The 27,380-nt window shown below is 49.9% G+C and overlaps 1 protein-coding gene across 6 annotated transcripts; it reads right to left on the reverse strand.

The window, feature by feature from the left end:
* Positions 1 to 319: 319 nt before the first annotated feature.
* Positions 320 to 27,380, reverse strand: DIRAS2 (DIRAS family GTPase 2). 6 transcript variants are annotated; one of them, XM_046023650.1, is made up of 4 exons: positions 26,933 to 27,380; positions 17,752 to 17,891; positions 14,592 to 14,701; positions 320 to 3,213 (listed from the first exon to the last, which is right to left on the reverse strand). In XM_046023650.1, the coding sequence occupies exon 4, from the start codon at positions 3,176 to 3,178 to the stop codon at positions 2,579 to 2,581; it is 600 nt and encodes a 199-aa protein (XP_045879606.1). In that variant the 5' UTR covers positions 3,179 to 3,213; positions 14,592 to 14,701; positions 17,752 to 17,891; positions 26,933 to 27,380; the 3' UTR covers positions 320 to 2,578. The 6 variants fall into 6 exon arrangements, with proteins under 6 accessions (XP_045879606.1, XP_045879604.1, XP_045879607.1 ...); XM_046023648.1 differs by lacking the exons at positions 14,592 to 14,701; positions 17,752 to 17,891; positions 26,933 to 27,380 and adding exons at positions 21,333 to 21,498; positions 26,539 to 26,651; XM_046023651.1 differs by lacking the exons at positions 14,592 to 14,701; positions 17,752 to 17,891 and having other exon boundaries at positions 26,902 to 27,380.

The raw sequence follows: 27,380 nt of genomic DNA on the forward strand, positions 1-27,380 counted from the left end.
ACTGAGATCATCATCAAACCCTCAGTGTGGTTCATGGACAACGATCGCCCAACGAAGACCTGTGACGGAGGCGTCAGTAGCCTTCCCAGAAACTCACGGGTAAAGTACAAAGGAAAAAAATGTGTCCAGTTTTCAACCATTAAAAGCTCTTCTATTTTTTCCTCTCTTCCCCTATGACCCTCTGCCTTGAAACCAGAGAGAGAGACAGACCATAAGAGACTCTTAATCTCAGGAAGCAAACGAGGGTTGCTGGAGGGGGAAGGGAGGGCTGGGTGGCTGGGGGATGGACACTGGGGAGGGTGTGTGCTGTGGTGAGCGCTGTGAAGTGTGTAAGCCTGATGGTTCACAGACCTGCACCCTCAAATAATTCACTGTATGTTAATAAAAAAAACACAACTCTATTGAGGAAGCTCTAAACGCTTCAGTGGCAGACAGGGACGTGAGAGGCACAACGGGAACTGTGACTGTGAGGACAGGGCGCCTTGCAGGGAGGCCTCAGGCCAGGAGCCTTGGGGACACGCATGCAGCCCCTGCTAGACCCCAGCCTCCAACGGTGGCCGTGATGTCCTGTTTCTTCTTCCACTTAACCCACGTCCAAATGACAAACTGATCGCATCTCTCAAAGAATAGAAACAAATTAAAAAAAAAAAGAAAAAGTAGGACTAGGTCGAAAAATAAATGTTCTAGGAAGTTCACCAGCCAGGAGTTGCTGTGAAGGCTGTGAGGGAGCCACCACGGGTAGGGGGCCTCCCTTAGGACCTGCTGGGACCAGGTCTGGCTGAGGCATCCTTCTGGGCTCCCCAACCCTGCTGGCGTGCAGGCGGCGTCCGCACCGTCTCTGCTCAGGGTGCCACTAGGAGACCAACTTGTGGGAAGACAGTGGGGCAGCTGGTTCTCAATGGCGTCTCCTACACATGGCACGTACCACCTGGGGACTTGCTGGCAGAGCACAGAAGGACAGGAAGGCAAGGATGCTGAACCGGAAAGGGCTGATAAAGGGCGCGCCCAGTGCACGGAGCTGTCCAGACAAGAGCAGAACCAAAGGGGCTGAAAGCAAATATCCCCAACTTGACCACTCTGCAGAGGCTGGCATGGCCATCTGACAGCTGGGGGCTCCCCGTCCCAGCCCAGGGACTCTTCCACCTCCAGCCTCTTCCACCTGCCAGGCAGGAAGCCCTGCTGAAAGGAAGATTCTGGAATCAGGGCCAGTGTGAGCTACGCCGACTGGAACAAGCAGGAGGGCTCACGGGCTCTGTCGGTGGGAACTTTCTGGAAGCAGAGCCAAACCAGACTGGACAGAGCAGTTAAGCTGAGGAGGTTGAGCCTGCCTCCAGCCTCCATCCCATCTCCTCGCCAGCACGCAGGAACCAGCAGACGCCCTGATCTAGTCTGGAGGGCTAAGGATGCCCACAAGCTCATTAAGAGGAAAAGATCATTGTTTCCGGAGCGGAGAGCACGTCGAACAGTGATGAGAAGACACTGGGGTCACGGAGCCAGAGAGCCCATTCCTTGAACACGCTTTCCGTGAAGACGCTTCTGTTCCAGACGGATCATCAAAAACACAGTGAGCGACTTCTGATTCGAAGTATTTCGTCGAGGGGCAGAGTATGGCGTATAGGTGTCCGTGTGACTTGGACAACAGATGTGCTTCTGGTCTTCGGACGCCTTCGCCGCTGTGCCCGCGGCATCCAGATGGGGTTGCTGAGAAGAAGGAAACCATCTTGGAGGGCAAACAGCTGTCTAAAAATAATGGCGGCTTTAATTGCCTTTATTTAAAACCTGGGGGGCTGGAAGAGGCAGACCCCTCCTGGGTCAAAGGTAAGATAAAGCACATCTCTAAAGCTCTCGAGGGGAAGTCACCGAGTGCCAGGCCACTGCGCTAGTCGGTCCAGGTCCCTCGCTCCCACCCTGCAGGGTGTCTGACCCAGCAGGGCCACCACTGTACGTGAAATAAATCCTCCCAAGGCTGACAGGGACACCCGCTAACGAGGTCTGGTGATGGGAGTGCCTCCCCCTCGAGCAGCGAGGCTCCCGCATCAGGGACCCGGCAGTGAGCACCCTCCAGGGGCCACTGTGACATGTTATTTGTGATTCAGCTAAAGGACCTGAAATGGAATGAACTTGGCCTGGGCTCCTCCCCTCCCGCCCCTCCCGGCCCCAAGGGTGTCCAGCTCTGAGCGAGCTGCGGGGGATGTCCTGGTCGGGGTAGGCTGTGGCTGGGGTCCCACACTGTCGCACGCATGCAGATGGGACCCGCTCCCGCCAACCCAGACCATCCCTTCCTGGCGAAGCCGCCTTTGGAGACGGCCAGCACCTCTCCATCCCCCACGAGGCCGGGCAAGGCAGGGCCTCTGTCCGCAGGGCTGGGCAGAGTCCCTGATTCTGGAGAGGGGTGCTTATTGGTGGTGGCATGAAGGGCCCTCTCGGGGAGGACAGGGCGTGCAGCTCAGTCCAAAGGCGATGTTGCACACGTGGGCATCAGACATGCTACCCTGACGACGGCGGGTGTCATGTGGGGTGGGGAGGGGGATGGGAGTGGGGACGGGGATGCGCCGTGGCTCCTCCCACGGACGGGCCTTCACATGACCACACATTTGCCCTTGAGCTTCTCTTTCCGTTTCTGCTGCTTGCTCTTCTTCCCGTCGATCTGGAGGCTCACGGTCCTGCGCTTCTCCAAGTTGAGCAGCTCCTGGAAGAGCTCCTTCACGTTGTGGTTGAGCTTGGCCGAGGTCTCCATGAAGGCGCACTTCCACTTCCGGGCCAGGGCCTCGGCCTCGCCGCTCTCCACCTCGCGGCTGGGGCTCTCGTCGCACTTGTTCCCCACCAGCATGATGGGGATGCTCTCCACGTCTCCCTTGATCTCACAGATCTGCTCGTAGATGGGCTTGAGCTCCTCCAGCGACTGCCGGCTGGTGATGGAATAGACCAGGATGAAGGCGTGGCCCTTGGAGATGGACAGCCGCTGCATGGCCGGGAACTGATGGCTGCCCGTGGTGTCGGTGATCTGCAGCGTGCAGATGCTCTTGTCACAGCTGATCACCTGCCGGTAGGTGTCCTCCACCGTGGGGACATAGCTCTCCCGGAACGTGCCCTTCACGAAGCGCAGGACCAGCGAACTCTTGCCCACGCCTCCGGCCCCAAACACGGCCACGCGGTAGTCATTGCTCTGTTCCGGCATGTTGCTTGGGACCTCTGACTGTCACCAGGAAGCACCTAGCCGTGGAACCAGACGTGGGAGACAGTTCGTTTAAAAAAAGAAAAAGAAAAGAAAAAGAAGAAAATCTTGAGAAGGAGCACATGACTCTCCTTTGGTAGCTTAAAAAGAATAGGAGGGATATGTTTTGCTTTCATGCTCCCGACATAAGATAATTTGAATTTCATTTAAAAAGTATAGAATTCTAGTAATTATGGTCAATCTCCAATTTTCAATAGGATCGTTGCTCTATTCAGTAGCTAACTAGAGTCAGTCGGTTTCTCCTTCTTAGACCATGGCCCTGAGCATCCCTGTGTCCAGGGAGAAGGTGCCAAGTCAGTCCAAGGGAGGTGGCATCAAGGGAAGGGAAGGGAAAGGGGAGACGGGCATGAAGTACCCTCCAACACACACACACATGCACACACACAACACACACACACATACAACCACAGAGGACCCTTATTGTTTGACCCAAAGTACACTCAGGTCATAATATATGATTTTTGTAAGTACAGGGGTGGGGAGGAGAATGCTGCTAATATTTATTCATGTTTATATTAACCCATGACATCCTCACCACCTCCAGCCCTGGTGTCACTGTCCCCGCTGTGCAGTGGGAACACTAGAAACACAGAAGGCATCAGGGAGTGTGACTTCCCAGACTTCACGCGGCTGGAGACAGGTGGGCCTGGCATACAAACCAAGTGTCCCTGCCCCCCGCGCCCCAGGCCACCTGTACCGGGAGCTGGCGGCAGTGGCTTGGCCACCACCAAGGCTGTGGTGTGGACTGGGTCACTGAGCAGCAAGCATTGACAGGTAACTACACGCTTGGAGGGCCCACTCATTCAAATCCAATTTCAATCAAAATTAAAATGATTATAGGTACTTTCTTTTTAAGAATTACCAGGAGTCATGTTATTGAGGTAACAGAATAAACAGCCACAAGTGGTTGCTAAAATGGAGCAGAATGGGGTTTTTCTTCATTACAAACATTGCCTCCCGCCCAGGAGGAAGTGCGCTGCCCTCACGTATGGATGACCAACTGTCTTTCGTTCTGTCTCTTCTTCGGGGAGGAAGGACATATCACAGACAAAGAAGTAGAGAATTAAGCAAGATCCATTTATTCCCCCCAGGTGGACAAGACTGTGCAAATGTGAAGCATGGAACCCATTTCCTCCAGGAAACCACAGTGCTGCTGGTCACGCTTCCCATCTCTAGTAACTCATGGACCATAAGAAAAGGGACCGCTCAGCAAAGTCAATTTCAGAGGCAAACGATTAAGCGTAATTTCCATGGAAATGAATAGGTGTAACTACGTCCAGTGGCAGGCAGGGCATCGGATCGAAGCCCAGGATGCCAGCATTCTGTCTTCCAGTTTTTCTCCGAGCTTCAGTGTTTGCCTCCAAACCAGCTCAATGAAATCTTCAGCCGTACTTGTGAACACTTGGGAATCCCTCACCAACCAGGAGGCTGAAGAAGCATCAAATGTCCCAGGAAAACACAGAGAGGTATCAGGTAGTTCAAAGACAGCAAAAGGCTTCAGGAAAGCCCACTCTGGAGTTTGGACAATCTATTAAATGCTCACAAGATCATTGCAATCAACTCAAGAGTGCAGAATTATAATACACTGTTCTACATTAAAAAAAAAAAATGCAATGGTCTCTGGGACCTGGCTTGAAACCTCAGAATAAGCCACTCTCTCTTCTTGGGAGGCCGTGTCCACACTCAGCCTTGCCTTGTACTATGGCTATTGAGCTCCAGTCTGGATTGGGAGCATCTGCCTGGAAGGGAATGTGTCTTAAGCTCCGTATCCCAAAATCTCTGTAGGAGCTCTGTGTGAGCTGAGTGTGCAGCTGGCATTGCTAAGGTATCTCCATTATTCCACTGGCAACTGAAATGGAGAAAGCCAACACGAAACACAAACAGGAAGAATCCAGCACTACAGCTGTGCACTTGCCCGAGAGCTATTGACTGAGCTTCCTGGAAAGACCAGGGGTCAGAAAAGCCATGTGCAGAGGGCAGACCTAAGGCAGGGGTTCTGTTCCCATGGGTTGTAGGATTAAGTGAAGCAGGCAGAAATGAGAAGATGACGTCACAGATAATTAACAAAATTATATCACAGTGGTGCCACAAAAGAGAGGTCTGAGGGCAACACATCCAACCTGGGATTCCAGACACGACTGCCCTAAGGTGGTGGCATAGAAGCAGGAATCTGACAGTGGTCAAATCATGAGCCAAGGCAAGAGGAGAGCCCGGTGGAGCCCTCAGGACAGATGCCACCAAGGGCTGGGTGAAGATGCGGAGTGATGAACAGCACATTATCCAGGAGACAGTGCCTCCTGCCGATGTCCAAGGGTGGGAGTAGAGATAATGTTCATGCTGGGCACTAAGCCAGTGCTGCCATCTGGGCAGAGCTGGGCAGGCAGGTAAGCGGTGGCGTGTTAGTCAAGAAGAAAGGCAGGTTTGAAGAAGATGATGAGGAAGCAGCTGTGATTGCTTCAGGTTTGTAGGATAGACAGGTAGAGATAGTATCTGTGGGTGACTGGGCTTTAGTCTGAAAGGTCAGCAGAGAAGTCTAGCCTAGCGATGAATGTGTAGGTCTCATCTACACAGAAATAGCACTATAAAAATTAAAATTGGCCAAGGAGAAGGCAGGTAGTAAGAGAGAAGACCAAATGCCAAATCTGAAGTAAGAGAGCTTGGTGAGTTATCTGCTTACACTCCCTGCACTACAGTTGCCTGCAACAGAAGATAGATGCAATAATAGCACCTTCTTTTCAGAGCTGCTAGGGGCACTAGCAAGACAAGACAAGACCCAGCCCTGGTGTGGTTGGGAACCCAAACTCTCTGGCTACATTTAGTGAGGAATGGGCAGCAAAAGGGATCACAAAGGAGCAGTAGGGTCAGGGGCACAAACTGGAGAGAAGGCACAAAATGCCAAGAAGGCAAAAGAAAAAAAAAGTCAGGGAGGGGATGCTGCTGAAGCAGTATTTAGAAGGAAACTGTAGCTATGAATATCTCTGTTAAATAAGAACAAAGATTGTAAATTAGTAACCTAATCACCCACCTAAACCCAAAGTAAGAAAAATGAGAGTTAGTACAACAAAGAATATAAAAACAATACAGAGAAATCAAGAAACTCAAAGCTGGTTCTTTCAAAATATCAACAACACTAACAAACTTTTTGCCAGACTGACCAAAGAAGTGAGAAGACTCCAGCTGCTAAAATCAGAAGTGAAAGAGGAGACATCACTACAGACCTTGCAGAAATATGAAGTGTTATAAGGGCCTCCTGTGACCTGCCTCATGGTAACATGGTAACACTAGTGGCTCAGATGAGACAGACCCAAACTATCAAAGCTCAACTGAGCCAAAATGGAAAATCTGAAGAGACCTGTAGCAGAGTAGTAATCAAAAAACTCTCCATAAGGAAAGGCAGGTCCAAATGGCTTCACTGGTGAATTCCAGCAAATATTCAAAGGATTAATACCAACACTTCACAAACTCTGCCAGAAAGTGGACTAGGAAAGAACACTTGTCACTGTTTTTGAAGCCCTGATGCCAGCTTGAAGCAAAGATACCACAATAAAGCTACACACCAGTATCTCTTATGAATATATACAAAAATCTTCAACAAAATACTAGCAAACTGAATCCATCAATATATAAATAAGATCGTACATTATAACAAAGTTGAGATTTATACCAGGAATATAAATTTGGTTTAACATTCAAATATTACTATAACATACTATTATCAATAAAAGACCAAAAAATTGATAAATCTCAGTAGCTACAAAAAAGAATGAAGTCGACAAAATTCAGCACTCAGTCATGATTTAAAAAAAAAAAAAAAAAAAAGGATCAAGAATAAAAGGGAATTTCCCCAACCAGAAAAAGGGCACATTATGCAACAGGGCAACTAAGAAAATACTTAATGATGAAAGACTGAAAGTTTTCTCCCAAAGACCAGAAAAAAAAAAAAAAAAGAGTTCTCAGTCTTAGAGCTTCTATTTACCATTTTCTAGGAGGATTTGACTAGAAGCAAAGTCAAGAACATGAAATAAAAGACATCCAGATCATAAAGGACAAAACGAAACCATTTATGGCAGACGGCATAACCTCGTCCATATGAAATTTTAAGAAATCTTCCACAAAGAAAAAAGAACCAATAAACTACCCCTAAAAGGGTTTTGAGTGTCCATATGGAATTCAACTGTATTTCTACATGCTTGCAACGAACAATCTGAGACAAAATTAAGAAACCAATTCCATTTATAGGATCATCAAAAAGCATAAGATACTCAGGAATAAAATTAATGAGGAAGCATAAACATTACACTCCGAAAATTAAAAAATATTGTTGAAAGAATCTAAAAACCTAAAAAAGTGGAAAGGCACCCATGTTTCAACATCAGAGGACTTAATTTTGTTAAAACGACAATATTCCTCAAATCACCTATGGATTCGATACAATTCCTACAAAAATTCCAAATGGCTACTTACAGAAATTGACAAGCTGATTCCAAAATTCACAGGAAAATTTAAAGGGCCCAGAACAGTGAAACAGTGTTGAATGTAGAAAGAAGGGAGAGGGGAAGGGAGGGAAGGAAGAAGTTGGAGAACACATCCTTCCTGATTCCAAACTCATTGAGGGGCAGTAAGCCACTGTGTGCGCTCATCTCTTGATTCTGAAACGGATTCACAGATACAGAGGAAGAGGTCCAGAGACCCCAGCGTGAGAAATGACATGTTCAGTGTTAACAGGGTGATCAGCCAGATTGTTCTGAGAGAACTTCATCTTTTGAAACTATCCTGTGAATGAAATATCAAAAATTTTTAGATATCATAAAAACCGGGACACCTCGTAAGTTTGGATCGCAGACCCAAGTTCAAAGAAAATATCCTTACTGACAGAGTGTGGGGCGGTAGCAGGTGGAGGAGGACTGACAGCGTTTCATGAAATTGGTGTGTCAGGGGCCGTGGAGGGAGCCAGAGCCATCCTTCAGTGCCTTTCGGGGTCACAGGACTAAAGAGATGGCCAGAAAGACAAGCATGGATTTCCTTGGAGATTCAGGGCTTAAGGGAAGGGGAAGGGACACTCAGCCTGGGGTACTGCTGGGGAAAGGGTATCTGGATGGGTCTCCTGGAGACACAAGACTCCCACCCCAGACCAACCCCAACCACCTGTGGTGTTTCAGCTTAAAAACTTTCAAACAAACAAATGAAGGATGACTTGATTTAAAAGATAAAGGAGATTGTAAGACACGCTTTCGTCCACACGCAGGCCCCATCCTTGTCCTTCGGCCGCCTGTCTCTCTTTCCAGAAATAGCCGCTGTTGAAAAGAACGGACACTCAGCTGTCACTTGCTGATGTTCACCGTTATAATTTTAAATAATGCACACGCTGCTTGAGTCATAGATCTCAGTGTCGTGACTTACTGACTGGACCACGTCCTTCTGTGGGATTAGCACAATGCCTTCCTCAGCTGCCTAGGCTTTGTTCGTTCTCTATTTTTAAAGTACAGTATTTCAATTTTCCAGGTATAATACTGACAATTTATTCCAAAATTTATATTAAGTCTTTTGCCTGCAGGATGTTTCTAAACCCTATCAATAAACAGCATTAAAAGGGTTTTGTAGGGACGCCTGGGTCGCTCAGTCGGTTAAGCGCCTGCCCTAGGCTCAGGGTCTTGCGATCGAGTCCTGCATCAGGCTCCTTGCTCAGTGGGGAGTCTGCTTCTGCCTCTACTTGTGTCCTCTTTCTCGGATGAATAAAAGTAAAATCTTTTTTATAAAGGGGAGAGGGTTTGTACAGATTCTTCAAGGCAAAGTAGAGAGTAGGATTGAACCCACTAAGGAAAAGGTCACTGTCAATCAGACTTTCCTGACTGATACGTAATTTTCTGTGTCAGCATCATGGGGGGTCTTAGGTTCGGCTGGGTTTTTCCTCCTCACTTTTCTTATTTTTTTTACCTCGGTGACTCTTAGTTGCCAAGTTTTGGATTTCAGTCTATTATCACCTTCCTTGGGTCCATTTTTGTTTTGGTGGAAACATTGCTGATAAATTCTGACGCCACTGACATTTCTGAGTGCATGCCTTTCTCACCCCATAGATGCAACTCGCAGCTATACTAAGCTCAAATTATGCTTTCCTCAGATTTTAAGGATTCTCTGATTTTTAACCTTATCATCCAGGGATACCATGCGAAAGCCAAGTCAGTAGGAGATTCTTCTCCTAGAGGGAAGCTGGGATCTTCCCTTCTCTTTGGCAAGCTGAGAATATTCTCTACTCTGGGAGTGACATCTCACCGGGATGGACGGAGAAATGCTTTTCAATGGTTTTCTGAGGGTTGGGGAAGCTTCAAAACCCGATCCCCTCACAGCCTGGCCGAACTTTCTTCTCTTTTTAAAAAAGTGCATCATCCGGGCCGCCACGCCTCCTTTCTCTCTAGAACTCCTCCTAGGTGGCGGATGGAGTGTAACCTATTCCTGATTTCTCTAGAATCTTTCCCCTTATTTTCAAACACCTTTCCGGCACTCTGATCTTCCTTTCTCACAGAAGCACTTTTCTTTATCTCAAGAAAGGCCACACCACACCGCCTGTCAATGAGAACGCTAACTGACATTTTGGCTGCTGTCCTTAACACATATCTGAGCTATCTCGGGTTCTGTCTGTCCGTGGTTCACGGCTGTTGTTTTCACGAATGTCTGCTAATCCCTGGTTGTCCCCTGGTTTACGAAAGAATCACCACGTTGGTTGGGAGGGGCAGCTAGAGGGGATCTCCTGGTGCACAGATCTGTCCCCCAGAGCCCGTGCCCTGAGTAGGACGACAGTCTGGATACGTCCCTACTCTCCTTTTTCAGAACTTGTCTGGATTCAACACTCTCTCAGCCCCTTCGACGTCTGAAAAGCTTATACATAGATAAATGAGGGAAAAGGAGGAAATGAGCCATCCCAAAGTGCCATAAAATGCGTGTCTCATACTAAAGAATTCAAAATGAGACATTTTAAATACTGAAACTTAGGTTAGCAGTACAGTATTGTGATTTATGAGAAATACACATTTGATCATTCAGATGATGAAAAGACGTTTTTCACATATATTTGGTCTTCATCGTGGTTCCTGGCGCACAGCTCCCAAAACCCTTGGCATCTCCTGAGTGAGGACAGCCATGGGAGTGTCTTTTAGTAAAAGATCTGGTCTCTAGAGCCATAAAGGGGAAATGGGTGACTTGTTACTGAGGAGGAGCCCGTTCCCACCACACTGGGTTTATGTTAATGAGGGGACCTTTGAGAAGTGCCTGAAGACTGGGGGGCTGGTTGTCAGGGGAACCAGCTGTAAGAGAGCCTAGAATTTGCAGCTTCCCTTCCCCCACCTCCGGGCAGGAGAGATGGCCTGGAGGTGGATGGACTCTGCCAATGGCCAGTTATTTAGTTGATCATGACCATGTAATGCAGACACCATAAAACCCCAAAAGGACAGGATCTGGAGAGCTCCCGGGCAGGGGAACAGGGGGACTGCAGGGAGAGCTGGGAGAGGGGCACCTGGGGGGGCACGGGAGCTCCACCCCCTTCCTCATCCCTGGCCTAGCCCCTCCTCTTCCATCTGCTCTCCCCGAGCTATCCCCTACCTAATAAACCACTGACCTAGTAAGCCATGTGCTTCCCTGAGCTCTGGGAGCCGTTCTAGCAAATTAATCAAACCCAAGAAGGGGGTCATGGAAATCTCCGATTTCTAGCCAGTCAGAAGCCCAGGCAACCATTGGGGCTTGCCAGGGGCCTCAGAAAGGGAGAGCAGGCTGCCTGCAGGGCTGAGCCCTCAGCCTGAGATCTCGTTTCCTCTCGGCTGTGCCGTGTCAGAAGTGAGCTAATGAGCAGGACGCCCAGCTGGTACCTGGAGAAGTACGGGGTGTGGCGGGGTGTGGGGGGACACGGGCCCTACAGGTGCTGTCACAGGGTGCAGAATGACGGGAGGCGAGCCTAGCCTACAGGGCTCAGAGTCAGGGGGAAATGGACTTCGATTTCCTGAGTCACAGAAGTTGCCCATCCAAACATCCTGTGGGAGAAACAGCAGATTCCTAGGAGTGAGAAAAAAGGAGCATGTCGGTAAAACCACAGTCTTCACCTGCATTCTAGCCTGAATTAAGCTTGCTGGAAAAAAAATATATATATATATATTTTATATATTTATATATATATATATGTGTGTGTATAAATATATATATTTAACATATATATAATAAATCATTCAAACCTAATCTCCTAGATTAGAAGAATTCAGCTCATGAAGTGTGAGCATTTGGAAAAGCCTGACCATCTGGGTGCTCTCTTGCCACAAATCCCCACGGATGGTCTGAGATCAAAGGCACGTGCCTCTCCTGAAGACTACATGGGTGATCTCTGCTGGATCCTTGCCTTGGTTCTCCACAATGCCTTCTCCTCAAACACATTCATCGTCTTTATCACAACATTTACACTTTGTTGTTAAACAAATTCCATGTAGGAGAGCGTAACTTTATTTATTTTTAGAATCTTGATTTAATTAAACATTCACTTCATGTCCCTTCTTTGTGGACCCTAAAAAATGACTGATTTGTTAGTGGGAAACATTTGTCAGACATAAGATAATGGGGACCCCACCCCTGAGGGGTGTCAGGAGGAGTGTGTTCTCAGGTACCCCCGCAAGACTCACGGTATCCACAAGAATGAAACAAATGGAGAGACACGGAGACGCAGCTTGGATTGGGGTACGTTATTCTTTAAGGCTGTCATTATTAGAAGCAAGTCATGCCCCACAGCTGAGGCACAGAAGAAGCGTCCACTGGTGTTCGTCTGATGCTGTCCCCTGGACTCCGTGCTCAGAAACGCGATGGAACAAAGTAACATGCATTTTGTAATGCTTTACAGACTGCCAAGAGCCTGACTATATTTGGGGCACTTTCCACTTGCCTCCTTTTCTTCCCAGGCAGGTACGGGAAATGAAAATGCAAATCTTGTGGATAAAAATACCATCATCACCCTGGCCAGAGCATCAGTTACCAGTCGGACCCGCCAAGCCCGATGGTGAGAGCTAACCCTGCGACAGAGTGGATCCCGAAGGAGGAAGGCAGAGGGAACAAGGGAACTCTGCGGACCAGGAGCAAGAAAGCGTCCGGGGCCAGACGTGAAGGCTCAGTGTACAGCCCCATGCGGCCCTGGGCCTTCCTTCGCTGTCAGCCTATTGAAACGGGCCTCTGCGTAGGTGTATGTCCTTAGGTGGGCTTCTAGGTTGAGCCAAAGAAAAGCTGACAAAATCGGCAAGTGGCTACAGAGGCCTCCCTCAGATATGAGCTACTTGTTACTCAGGCCTGAAGGTCTTAGCTAAGAAGCACTGCCGAGTCCAAGGTCATGAAGCTTCAGCCCCATCAATTCTTCTAAGAGTTTCATGACTTTCCTTCTTACAGTCAGGCCGCTGACCCATTTTGAGCTAATTCTTGTATACGGTGTGAGGAAGGGCCCAAGTTCATGCCCCTGTGGCTATCCCGCTGTCTCACACCACTTGTTAAGGAGACAATTCTTCCCCCAAAGAACAATCTTGATCCTCCTTGTCCAAAATCAATCAGCCGAGCCGGTGAAGGTTTATTTCCAGACCCCCCATCCCACTCCGTCGGGCTATTGTCTTCTTCGGCCAGCACCACGCTGCTTGGTCTGCTGCGGCTTCAGCTTCGCTGTAAGTTTTAAAATCCGTAGGTGTGAAGCCTCCAGCTTTGATGTTCTTTTTCAAGATTGTTTTGACTCCTTGGGGCCCCTTGGAGTGTCACACAGATAAGTAAATTGGACTTCGGCAAAATTAGAAACTTAGGTGCTGCAAAGAACACGTTATCCAGAAAGTGAGAAAAGAAAACTCACAAGGGAAAAGATGTCCCACACTCTGATAAGACGCTATCATAAGGAAAAGACAGAGGACTCGCAACTGAGCAGCCAAACGAAAAACAAACCCACCAAAATACGGACAAAGGGCCTGTCTAAATATTTCTCCGAAGAAAACACACCTGTGGCCGAGAAGCACAGGGAAAGACGTTCCACGTCAGTCACCAGGAAAACGCAGCTCAGAGCCACACGGAGTACCCTTCGCACCCGCGGGATGCGCCCTCTCTGAAACCCAAAGAAAAGACCAAAAGGCAATCGGAGAAGACCGTGGAGAAATTAAACAAACATTGGCACAGCAGTCCACTTCTGGGTGTACATCCCCAAACAACTGATAGGTAACAGTACACAGACATGCCGCTAAAATACTGGAAAGATGCTCGCACACCGCGTTCGTGGCAGCACTGACCGCTACAGCCAGCAGGGGGTGCGACGCGGGGTCCGCGCACGGAGGACCTCCAAACCCAACAGGACACACAGGCGATGCATCATTCCTCGGCCGTAATGGGGCCGGAAGTCCGGACACCTGCTACCGCACGGATGAACACCGAGGGCAGCACGCCAAGTGCAATGAGCCAGTCACACAAGGACAGGGATAAGATCCCACCTACGTGAGGTCCCCAGAGTACTCAGATGGGCAGAGACAGAACGCGGCAGGGGTGTGCCAGGCCTGGGGGGAGGAGACCATGGAGGGTCAGTGTCTGACGCGTCGGAGTTTCAGTGTGGGGAGGTGACGGGTTCCGCCGACACATCGTGGTAGGACAGTGTGAACGTGCGCCAGGCCACCGAACTGTACACTTGACAATGATGCACGGAGGGTTTTGGAGGGTGGGGGAGGGGGCTGGGAGGGCCTGGTGGTGGGTACTAAGGAGGGCACAGATTGCATGGAGCACGGGGTATGGAGCATAAACAATGAACCTTGGAACACCGAAAAAGTAAAATTAAATTAAAAAAAAAAAAGAAAGTGATGCAAGCGGTGGATTTTACGTCGCCTGTATTTTAGCACAAGAAAAGTCTGATTGTAAGGGTGAACATTTTTAGCAACCACAGAACTGGGCCCTAAAGACCACATGCAGGACACGAGCACAATGGACAGCAGGGGCAGGCAGACAGTCCCTCTCCCTGCTCACCCACGCCGCACAGTAAAAGCATTAAGGGTCTGATCTGATCTGGCAAAACCAAACAAATATCTAATTTCCCAAGAAGACCAATTAACACTGGCACCTACTTCCTGGACCCACTCTCCTACTGCACCGAAGGTGACGTTAGGCATTGGTCTTTGACACCAAACCCCGTGAGACTTGTGTCCAACATGGAAGCCACTCTCCACGTGAGCTGCGGCGAGACTCAAGGGAGAAGCCTTGCACTGGATTTTGGACCTTAGTATAAAAAAGATGCTGCATACCCCATTCACAGCTGTGAGATCACTGACAAAGTAAGATGATGCTATTTCATATACATTGCATACATTACTTAAATTAACCTCACCTGGGGCGTCTGGGTGGCTCAGGGTGTCAAGCCTCTGCCTTCAACTCAGGTCATGATCTCAGGGTCCTACAAAATCTGTAATGTATCTGAAATACAGGATATACAGAATCCTATAGGAAGATAAATAAGAAATAATAATGCATGAGGAGGCAAGGAACCCATAGGAGAAGTTTCAGAGGACAGATTTGCTACAGTTGAGCCGAAGTACAAAGGTCTCGAACACACTTCCGTGCATCTAGTATTTGCTCTATCGATTCTCTCTCAGTAAGACACTCCGGCACGGGCTCTCTGCTGTCAGTGCTGGCTGGTTGGTGTGTGTTCTCTCCCCACTCCTTGCCCAGTATCGGCACCGTGAAGACAGGGGCCCTGTTGAATTCATTCATCAGGCAACTGCCTCATCGGGAACCCTCAGCACGTACCGAGTGATTATCTGTTGTTGGAATCCATTTCTGTGAGCCAAACAAGGAAAAGCGTACCAGAGAAGATAAATGAGTCCTTCAAAGAAGCAAAATGAAGTTGTGAAACATGGACAGAACACGGACCAATCATAGTTGACAATGACAAGTGAAATAAAAATTTCCAAAAGGAGATGTGCTAATGTTGTAAGACAGAGAACCAGTGTGCGGAATCTATTGTACCGTTCAGTAAGTTCTTACAGCAAAGACGCATGAACCAAACATAGGCAGGAGCCACCGGCGGTCGTGCATTCTGGACACTTGGTTTAATTTCCCCCTATTAACCTATTAACCCCTAAATTGACCTATTTCGTCCGCTCCCCTACACCTACCACCTCGGGGCTTTCCCATCTCGGCTGTTACAAACAACCCTGCGATAAACACAGGAATGCATGTGTCTTTTTCGATTAGTGTTTTCATTCTCTTTGGATAAATTCCCCATAATGGGATTACTGGATCCTACAGTAACTTTCTGAGGACCCACCATACTGGTTCCCACAGTGGCTGCACCAGCCTGGGTTCCCACCAACAGTACTCGAGGTTCCTTTTTCGCTACATTCTCAGCCACACTGATTTCTCGTCTCTTTGATTCCAGCCATCGTGACAGCTCTGACGTGATACCTCATTGTGCTTCCATTCACCTTCCCTGATGACAGGTGAGCTGAGAATCTTTCCGTGTGTCTGTTGGCTCTCCGCGTGTCTTCCTTGGTAAAATGTCTATTCAGGTCTTTTGTCCATTTTTAATCAGATTATTTGAGGGGTTTTTTGGTGTGTCTGTGTGTTGACTTATATAAGTTCTTTACATATTTTGAATATTAACCTCTTCTTGGATATATCATTTGCAAATATCTTCTCCCATTCACTAGGTTGCCTTTTGGTCCCATCAATGGCTCCCTTGGCTGTACAAAAGCTTTTTATTTTGGTGCAGTTCCAATAGTTTGATTTTGCTTTTGTTTCCCTTGCCTGAGAAGACATGTCATAAATACGGTGCTAGGGCCAATGTCCAAGAGATTACTGCTCGCGTTTTCTTTTAGGTTTTTATGGTTTCGGGTCTCACATTTAGGTCTTTATCTCTTTGACTTTATTCTTGTACATGGTATAAGAAAGCGGTCCAGTTCCATTCTTTTCTATATACCTGTCTCCAACTGTGTTTTTAAATATAAAATAAATATTTTTAATTTATAAGAGATAAGAATATATACATTATATTATATATGAGGCAAGTATTTTAATATATATAAATAATATATAACAATATGTAATACACAAAAATAAAACCTTTTTTTTAAAGATTTTATTTATTTATTTGACAGAGAGAGAGAGATCACAAGTAGGCAGAGAGGCAGGCAGAGAGAGAGGAGGAAGCAGGCTCCCCGCTGAGCAGAGAACCCGATGTGGGGCTCTAACCCAGAACCCTGGGATCATGACCTGAACCGAAGGCAGAGGCTTTAACCCACTGAGCCACCCAGGCTCCCCCAAAAACAAAACCTTTAAGATAAGGTTCAAATTCTTGAAACACTTTACAAAGAGATAAGAAGCAACCAGAAAAACGCCGTCTACTGCAGCAGAATGGCTTACTAATTACCTTGTAGCACGGACTAGATAAGTGTTGCCAAATGAAAAGGCAAGTCATGCGTTTATCTTTCATACAACAAGCAACTGTTCTAAATTCATTGCCATTTTCTGTATGGCAGATGGCTTTGAGCTGCCGGCCATCTAGCAGGTATTATGCAAAACTAAGCAGACGTTCTCCATCTCTGTGATGTAAAGATGAAAGTATAAGCATGAGAGAGAGAGAGACACAGGCCCTCCTTTGGGAACACAACTGCCGTATGGAGAGCGCAGTTTGGAGAGAGATGCATAAAACCACTCCTAGGAGAGTCACGTAGATGTCACTGAGATAGTGACATGGGCTGTTCCTGACTTTGTTCCCCCTGACCAGAACAACTAACATCTTGTCAAAAACAAGACGGGGGCGCCTGGGTGGCTCAGTTGGTGAAGTGTCTGCCTTCGACTAGGGTCATGACCTCAGGGTCCTGGGATTGAGCCCTGCCTCGGGATCTCTGCTCAGCGGGAGCCTGCTTCTCCACTTGTATTCTCACTCACTATTTCTGTCTCTCTCTCTCAAATAAATAAACAAAATCTTAAAAAATAAAAAGAACAAGACACCACTGAAAGAATCCTAGAACACGGAGGTGAGGTGGAAACACCCCCCGCCTGCACCCCAGAGCCCAAGACAGTCCGTGGTAGAGGAACCACCACATACAGACCACATCACCCCTTCCCCAGGCCAGCGTAGTCCATGAGGACAGGCCTCCCCTGAGCCCCTGGTTCCTTCAGGGGGGAAGGAGAGCCCGGGAGGGACAACCAGCCAGCCCCAGCACTGTGGGCCACTCTGTGGGAGTCCCTACTCTGATTCACACCATGAAACCTGCAGCAGAACCTCCAGGGCTTACCACTGGGAACCTGTGAACAAAAAATCTGAACAAATCAATTACTACTAAGGGGATTGACCCTGCTATAGTAAATCTCCCAGTAAAGAAAGGCCCAGACCTGATGGCTTCACTAGTGAATGTAAAGGAGAATCACACCAGTCCTTCTCAAACTCTTCCAAAAAAAAAAGAAAGAAAGAAAGAAAAGGAGAGAACACTCAATACCCATAACAGAAAAGGACGCTATTAGAAAAGTAAATGATAGGCCAATACCTTGATGAGTTTAGATACAAAAATTCTCCAAAAAACACTAGCAAACTGACTTCGGCAGCACGTCGTAAGAATCGTTCACCTTAACCACGGGGGGTTTATCCCTGGGACACAAAGATGGTTCCACATCTGCAAATCAATCCCTGTGACAGACCATAGTAACAGAATGAAAGAAAATAATCATACGGTCATCTCAACAGACGCAGGAAAAGCATGGGACGAAATCCAACATCCACTCATGATAAAAGCACTCAACAGATTAGGCGCAGAAGAAACCTATCTCCACATAAGAGGGTCATGTATGGCAAGCCCACACCAACGCCATCAGCGGAGAAAGGCTGAAAGCTTTTCCTCTAAGATCAGGAACAAGACAAACCACCCACTGACACCACTCCTATTCAGTATGGTACTAGAGATTGTAGCCAGAGCAATTGGGCAAGAAAAGAAACAAAGGGCATTAGAATTGGACAGGAAGAATCAAAATTGTCTCTAATTTGAAGATAATACGATTTTATAGAGATAAAATCCTAATGACTCTACCAAAACACTGTTAGAGCTAATCAATGAATTTCACAGAGTTGCAAGATATGAAACTTACATAAAAATCAGTAACATCTCTATACACTTTCAACAAATTTTCTAAAAAGGAAATGTTCATTGCAGCCTATTTATAGTAATCAAGACACAGGGACAACCTTAGTGTCCATGATGAATGAGGGCATGAAGGGGTCATGTAAATTTACACAACGGAATATGGTGCAGGCATTACAACAGCAAGGAACTCTGACCATTTGTAACAACACGGATGGACACCGAAGGTGCGATTCTAAGTGGGATAAGTCAGAAAAAGGTGGATACTACACAATTCCATCTACACGTGAAATTGAAAACGTGCAAACAAAAACCCTTTTCAGACTCATTGAAACAGAGTTTGCACGTGCAGTTACCATAGGCACAGGGTGGGAAAGGGAAAGTTAGAGGAAGGTGGACAAAACAGAGAAGCCTCTAAGTTCTAAGATGTGTGAGTCATAGGGCTGCCTTGTGCGGCAACGCTGACCGAGGCAGTGCCGCCCTGAGATCCGCGGGGACGCTCGTGAAGATGTCAATCTGGAGTTCCATCGCAAGGGGAATATTTTTTTCTTTAAAATCTTTTTTCTTTCTTTTCTTTTTACTATATTTATATAAGAAAATGGATATTAGATGAACCTGCTCGGGTGCTCATTTCACAATGTACATACATCAAATGACGATGCTGTGTGCCCTCAACCTAGACAGTGAATCAGTATGTCCATTGTTTTTTTTAAACAATTGGGAAGAACGAGGCTTCTACTATTACATGACTTGGTCAGAAGCAAGGTGAATGTGTCCCTAAACAGCTCTCCCATCTGCACAACTAAAAACCTGAAAATCAGACTTCTCTCCTAGCACTGTAAAGGTCTTCCAGACGAAGGATTCTCATGGGCGTGGATGCGCGTGATAAAAATGCATGGATGCAATACCCATCAGTCCCATTTCAAGAATGTGGTGCGGACGTCAGAGGGGAACAGAGGTCAGAGAAGGGCTCCCTGCAAAGTGGCCATCTGAGCAAAGATTTGCGAGAGGCAACGGTGTGAAGCCTGGGTACCCGGGGAAGAGCTCCCTGACAGAGAGGGCGTCGGGTGCAAGCACAGATACCAGCGTGACCCATTTTCGGACCACGGAGGAGTCCAGAATGCAGGGAGGGAGACGGGGGAAAGGTCGATGAGGCCTACACGTAATGGGCGGGGACAGGCGATGGTGCTAAGGCAGCATTTACCATGAGAAGGAAGCTGGTCCCTGAGGGATTTTAGGAGAGGAGGACAGTGTGACTCCTGCTGTGGGGGGCCTCCGTGCGGACACAGTGGGGCAGGGTGGAAGCAGGAGGCAGTCAGGAGGTCCCGGCTTGGACCAGGTGACGGTAGAAGAGACGGTCAGGGCCGTCCCCGCTCAGCTCACCCGCTGGGTATATGACCACCAATGCCAACCACACGCCAGCCATGCCCAATGGTGTACCCATGGCCAGGCCTCTGCCCTACACTGCAGCCTTACAGGCCCTCTCCCTGCTGGACCTCTCTGCTTGGATGCCTTGGGGACATCCCAAAATAACAGGTGCACAACTGATTTGTTTATAACCCCTCAACATCTCCCCTCGCAACTTGCTTCGTCTTGGCTGATGGCAATATCCCCTTCCAGCTGTCCGGGCCTAAACCTGCAGAGCCCTCCCGCACCCATCCTGATCTCTGGCACCTCGTGCCCGGTCAATCAGTAGAGCGTGCCGGTGATGTCTCCCGAACACGGTTGGACCTTGCTGCGGAACACCCGTGCTCCCCCATACGTCCCATGACTCTCAGCCAGGTCCCTGAAGCGCTTCCTAAGCAGAGAGCGGGCTTCATCCTCAAGCTACTCTCATCAATTCCCGGTAGGTACGAGACCTTGTCACCTCTGTACTCAAAACCTTCCACTGACCCCCCTGTCTCCGAGAACAGCAGCTAAAGGGCTCACCCCCACGCTCATCCTCACCTCCCCCTGCACTTCCCCAGCTCACTCCAGGCACATGTCTCCTTGTTGCTCCCCGGACAACAGCTTGCAAGCTCCTGCCCCAGGGCCTTTGCACTGGCAGTTCCCTCTCCATGGACCACTCTTCCCCCACTCACCTTCTGCAGACCTATGTTCAAGTATCCCCTTCTCAGACAGTCTCCCTGACTGTCTCAGTGCACGACATCAGCCCTGACCGCAGGGGGGCAGCAATGTGAGGGGAGGCTGGGCCAAGAGGCATGGTCATGGCCACATGCCTTTCAGACCACACTGCACAGCCACTGAAGGGGGCCGGTTGCAGCGGAGAAAGTGGACAAGAGGTCTGTTACAATAAATTGGGCCCAAACACAGGCATCTTGGACCAGAAAGGTGATAGGGAAGACAGAATACAGGCAGAGTGCCGCCAACAGGAATGGATGGTGGTTGGTTGGGGAAGGAGGTCAGATGGGGAGCGGAGGGCAGTAAAGCGTCAGGGAAACTGGTAAGGTTTCCATGTGGCAGAGCCAGAGAGACGGGACCAGACCCTCTCCGAGAGTTTGCTGGGCAAAGGATGGGTTGTAGTGGAGATCGTGAGACCATGAGCTGTGAGCATGTTTGGGACCGTCGAGGCTCACGGCATGTGGGCAGGTGGATGCTATGCACGGCACCTTCTGTGGCCCCGGGACCACGGCGTGCAGCTGGAGGCACGCTGACATCGGGCCTGAAGCCCAGAGTGGACAACATGTCTTGCAAGACCCATGAGGAAACAACAGAGACTCCAGCTCGGAACCTGAGTCTGCAAAGCTCTCGGGAGCATCGGGGCGTGGGAGCAGCTGCACGGAAGGGCCACGTCATGGAAGCCACAGGGGGCAGGGCGGGGAGGAGGGAACCACAGAGCTCTCCCGGGTGATATCTGCACGTGCCCCGAGGACAGACATCGAATGCGGGGCCAATGCTCTTGGAGAAGGACGACGAGCATCAGAGGTCAGGAGCCGACGGGGTGAGCAAAGGCAAGGACAAGGGCGTGGACTCGGGAGCCATGAACCACTGACCTGTATTGATTTGTCCTCTCCACAGCCACCATGCGGGGCAGCAGAATGTGCCACAGAAGTCTGCGGCGGCCACCGCGTGTGGAATCCAATGACAGGTGACCCCGGACAGTCCTCAGCACCACCTGTCTTCCGCAGGCTTCCGGTCGGCACCGGGACCCCCAGGAGCCTTACAGAGGTGAAGAGACCAGAGCCACAAAGACGTCAAGCAGGGGACATGCTTACAGACACAAAACAGCATGAATTCAGGGACAGAGGCGGGACTGCCCGTGGGGAGATGAGCTCAGTCAAGGAACAGAAGGAAAGAGTTGGCAAAAAGAGGAGCACGGATTTAACCAGAATCAGAACACGGAGTCCCTGCAGGTCCCGCTCAAAGAGCAAGATACAAAGAAAAAAAAAATCAATCTTTCAAGATTAGTTGGAGAGTGTATCTCCCAGGTGAGCTAGAAGGGGCCGAGGCCAGAGGCCCCTCCGGAAGCAAGGTTCAATGTCAGACCGGGGCTCCACAACGGCCTCCACAGGAGAGGAACAAAGCCGACCTGGAGAGAGAGCAGAACCGTTCGACGCTGACCAGACGGCGACCACAGCCTGTGCAGCCGAGCGTCCGGACCCTCCAGCAGGGGCGGAGAGGCCCAGACAAGCTGCATCTCGGAAACTCCTACCATCCAGGCGCTCCTGGCCTCAACGTTCAGGTGCGGGAGCCGAGCCTCCGGGGGCTGGAAGGACGGCGGTCGGTGCACAGTGAGGAGGTGGCTGAACCGCACTCCAGCTGAGGCTTAGCCAGCCCTGGAAGGCGTCCCCGCCGGTCCCAACCCGCCACAACAGAACCAGAGCTCAGGACGCTAGAACCGTGAGGAAGGAGGTTTTCTATAGGAACATACACTACGGCCAAGCCCCTTCCAGAATGGTCTCATGTTACTTTAAAATGCAACAGCCATGCTGGGCAGCGAATCACGGATGGCCGCGTATGGTTTCCGACTCAGTCGCCAGAAATAGCTCCTTGCCAAGAGCAGAGACCGGACGGAGACCTGCTGGAACAGGAGGGTCGGTACTGACATACGCAGCGTGCGGCGTAAGAAACCTGCTGCCGCCGGGTGTGGCTACAGCGGCATCTCGTCAAGGAGGGACAGGCATGAGGTGATAGCCGATGCAGGAGAAAGCCGGGAAGATAAACTGCTGGGTCGTATCCCCAGAGTCCAGAGACTATTTCACAGACATGAGTGCTCTGTGAGCTTCAGGGGACAGCTCACGAGCAGGGCGCACTGTGAGAGAGCCCCCTGGTCTTACGTGCGCGTGTGTGCAGCCAGGGCTGATGGCTGGCTAGCACAGTTAGGAAGACAAGTCCGAGATCATACACAAAGGAGAGTGCCATCGAGCTGGATTCTCACTGGGGTAGAGCTGGGCGAGCTGCTGGCTTCGCTCTAGACACAGAGACCTGGATACTGATTATGTCCCCCCTTGCCGAGTGTCCACTGAAGATACAGTCCACATGGAAAGTCACAGGCCTGTGCCTGGAAGACAGTCGGAGGGTGAAGACGACACAGGGAGGAAAGCGTCCCCCTCCAAGGGCTCCTCTGTCCGAGCTCTCGGGAGCCCATGGACCCTTCTGGAACCAGCTTCAGAAATGAAGGGAGGAGAGCTGGGCAGTCTCTGTATTCCCTTACTTCAGAAAACAATCACTTTCCAGACGCTAATTAGCTTTAGAACAACATGGCACAGACTCCTTTCTCACAAGATGCTGCTCTCTTTAAACTCATCCTGGCTCGGAGACAGCCAGCCCAGTGATAGAAATGCCCCCGCCCCCCTCCCTTGCTCGCTGATCCCCAATCACCAAGGCCATCCCGGGGCAGGGTGAAGAAACTCACATCTTTTCATTAAGGTCACTCATTTCTGGTCTTCAAGAAGTCAGTATTCATGGGTCAGTCGATTATAAAGCATTGCACTTCACCAAACTTGACTTAATGGTGTTAAAAGGGAGAGAAACATCGAAAATGCACACGCACACCAGCGAAGGATAATTTGAAAATATCATGCAGTAAATACACACATACGCGCTACTTACTGATTTTACGGTGGGTTTGCCGTGCCTGCCCAGTAAAGGAACTTAAATATGAAAACTGAAAGATCTCCCAAGGGACATGGGGACTGAGTTCCTGACGTCTGCCGTCAGGGACTGGACAAAAGCAGACAGTCCTTGTGCAAAATGGCAACACCCACCCTAGGCCGGCTTCCTTTGTTCTGCTACAGCAGATCCCCAGGCTGCGGCTGGGCTGAAACCACAAGTCTCTCTGCTGGTTAATTCTCAGAGAACCAGGTATTCGACTCAAGGTATCTGACCCAGCCCATGAACTGACCCAATTCTCCTGTTTTGCTGATAAAGAAGTGGAAATAGGTTTCAAGATCTCTTGCTAGCTAGTGGTAGGGAAGGGTAGGATACTGGTCTTATAGCAATGTGAGATTATCTGTATATTTATTTTTGATAGTGTTTACTTGGTTCAATGCAATGGCTTAATGGCTCCTCACCTTTCAGCTTTTAAATTGCTTTTCAGAAAGTTAGCGTTCCATAGCCCTGCCGGTCAGTTCAATAACCACTAGCTGCACAGGCTATGGACCTCTTAAATGGAGCGACTCCAAACTGAGATGCTCCCTACATGTGAGACCTATCATGAAAAAAAAAACAAACAAAAAACCTTGTAAAATATCGCATCAGTATTTTGCATCAATTATATCTTTAAAATGTCACTTCTGAGAGACTGGGTTCAAGAGAAGATGTTATTAAAATTCACCTCACCTGTTTATTTTGACTTTTCTAATGTGATTCTTTGGACGTGGCTCCCACGCTCTACTTACTTTGGACAGTACTGGTTTATAGCAAAATACGTCACTGGTGAAGGAAGAGAAACTTGCACAGCTCGTAATAAAACTAAAGCCCGACGTGACGTCCGTTAAACGACTTCAGGTTCACCCTTACTTGAATACGTGTGTACATGTAACTTGTAAAACCGCATCAGCCCATCATGACGGTGTGACAGCCATCGCCTTCCCTTTTGGTCAAGAGCAGGTATCTTCCTAGCTAAATCCTAACCAAAACCAGCGTCCTAGAAATCCGTTGTGTCTTCAAAGAGACACGTGCTCCTTGTGAGTAGCCATACCCGCTGGAGTGATCCACAGGCAGGCAGCTATCGCACCCACCAGAGAGTGGGACCCGGTGGTTATCTGAATTGGAAACTTGCAGGTCGGCCCTGCACCCCTTATGACTTAGAACCGTGTGCTGGCAATGTCCTCACTCCAGAAAACTGAATGCTCCTCTATAACAAAGACATTTCTCTAGTGCAAAAATTCCCTGCATTTGGGGGAGGGAGCGGCGAGAAATGACGAAGTTGTCCACATCTGTAGGTTAATTACATATCAGCTACGGCAACAAAATTAGGAGAACAAACATGCATTTCCTGTCACAGACACGCTCTCTTTTTGACAAAGAACACTGGTTATTTCTCAAAGGTTCTAATTTTTCAGTAAGACGTGCAGGTAGGCGAGTGCAGACAGCATTCCCTGATTGCTGACACGCCAGATTGCCAGCCGCAAGCATGAAAGCACTCCCACAACTCAGAATTCAATTTGGGTGTTTTCTGAGTCTCTCCTTAGAGAGGAACAACTATTAGAGCTGGAACAAGAAAAGATTCTGGAGGTTTCTGCAATAACCGTGCACGTTTAATTGCTGTCTGCAGGGGTAGCTCAGGAGGAGGCAGGGATTCTAGGTGCCCTGAGACAATCACCTCTCCCGGATCCCTTCCCTGTGCTCACCACCTGGACGATCGCCCCGTTGACCAAACCAACCGCCATGTGTTAAGGGGGATGAGAAGGTTTCCCTGCCTTGTCCCTCCTGGCTCTCTGAGATGAGCCACGGGGCTTCCAGCGTCCCAGCCCACAGGAACGCTGGGCTCCTGCACTTCCAGAGGCAGAACTGTTGACAGTTCGCAATTTCAGGCAATGACCCCCCCCTCCAAAAAATAGTATTATTCCCCCCAAATTTGTTAAATTTATCCTAATTTTACCCTCCCCTTTTCTCTCCCTCCCACTCCACCCCTTCAAATCCAAATGCCACTGGGAAAGAAGTGCATCTGGACTGATCGAGAATGTGAAATGCTCTGGCTTTCTACTGTTACCTAGAAAATCTTCCTTAAAAAGAATACTTTATAGGTTTTTAGTTCAAAGCAGGGAAGGTCTCCTACGCTATGAGGAGCTTCTCGCTTGGAAGGGGGTCGTTCTGACGTTAAGAAGGGCAGAGACGCAGAACGACCCACAAGGGAGACGAGCTGTATCACTTCACAGTCGGAAGGACGGAATCCCACCACGACGCTGTATTTATGTGGCCAATGGAGGGAACTGGGGGGTGCACCGAGCCTCCAGTTTAAAAGTCTCCCAAACCCCCAAGAACGGGAACTGGTTTTAAAGGAGAAAACCAGCAATTTTCTGGCCAGACCCGGGATGGATGGAAGACTCAGGGCGCGAAGCCAGGGCGAGAAGCCAGCCCCGCTTTGCAGGGAGCCCGGGAGCTGGAGCTGGAAGGAGTCATTGTCATCCCCCGGGAAGCCACCTTCTTACAACTACAGAAGGGGTTCGGTCAGCACTTTCCCTGCGCCTGCCCTTACCCCCCGGGGCACAGGGCGAGGGGGCACACAGGAAGAGCTCATGAGAAAGGAGAGCTCTTATGAGCTCCTTTCTTTAAAAGGAGAATTAAAATATATCGCCAGGTCTCAGGCAAGCTTAGACAAGGGCTGCGGTGCGGTGGGAAAACGTGCTGAGCCAACAGCAGTCCCAACGTGCTCTGCATTTTCCTCCCCTCGGACCCATCTCTGAGGACTCTGCAAACCCATTCAATCAACTTCCACAACAGAACACCTGCACCGCAGGCTTTCCTCAAGCACTAACTCCTGTTTGGGAAGGAATCCCAAGGAACGTGTACGAGACGGGTTTTCTTTTTGCAGGAACACGTTATGGACGAGGGGGCCGGGACGCAAGCCCTCGCGGACACGGATACAGAAATGCAGCTCTTCCCCCCGCGGGCCAACTCCGCCAGCCCGACTGCTGACTCGCCCTCCCAGATGGCGGCGATCCCTTTCCCTGGGGCTCGCCCCGAGGATGGCCGGGCCGTCGGCGCCCCATTGCGGAAGCAGCGAGGCCCCAGCGAAGGAGGGGGGATCCTTACCTGAGGAGCCGCGCAACTCTGCCCGGAGCCTCTCCCGAGCTCGCCTCGCATAGGACAGGGCAGCGCAGGCGGTGCGCGCCGGGCTCCTCCCGAGGCAGGCGGGGCGCGCGCTCCCCGGCGCCGCCGCCGTGACGCTGCTGTCAGCTGCTCGCCCGCCGTGCGCCCCGCGCCCCGCCACCTGCGCCCCGCGCCCCCGCGCCCATGCGTCCGCGCCCCTTCGCCCCGCGCCCCCCGTCCCTGCGCCCCGCGCCCCCCCCCGCCCCTGCGCCCCGCGCGCCTCGCACTGGCTCCCCGCGCCCCCGCGCACCTGCGCCCCACGGGCTGCCCGCACCTGCGCCCTGCGCCCCCCGCGCCCCCGCGCACCTGCGCCCCGCACACCACGCACACCCCGCACCTGCGCCGCCCAGGCCGGCCGTCCTCCCGCCTTCCTCCTCTCGCTCGCTCTTCGATCGCCGACTTCTGAGCCCTGCCAGCTGCTGCAGCCGCCGCTGCTTTTGCTCAAATGGCGCCTGCTCGCCTCCCAAGAGCTTTTAGGTGCCGCCTACTGCATGCTCCTGGAATAGACGGCCAGGGCTGGGATTTTCTGAGAATTCAAGGAATTAAAATCATTCCGTTGAAAGTGCGCCGGGTTCTTTTGTTTTAGATCCTTCGCATCTGCTGCTGTACGCGCTACGAACCACCCAAGCTTCTCTTGCAACATCCAGATACTAAATTAGAAACCTGCTCAGCGAGAGGGCAGGTGCAACCGGGCCGTGCCCAGAGCCACCCACACGGCGCAGGTTAGTACGTTCTCATTTATAGGCTCCTGTGACAAAAGCTCCATGGGCATTCTGGGGCTGGAC

The sequence above is a fragment of the Meles meles genome, chromosome 11 (assembly GCF_922984935.1).
Source record: "Meles meles chromosome 11, mMelMel3.1 paternal haplotype, whole genome shotgun sequence".
In the NCBI taxonomy this organism is placed as follows: domain Eukaryota; kingdom Metazoa; phylum Chordata; class Mammalia; order Carnivora; family Mustelidae; genus Meles; species Meles meles.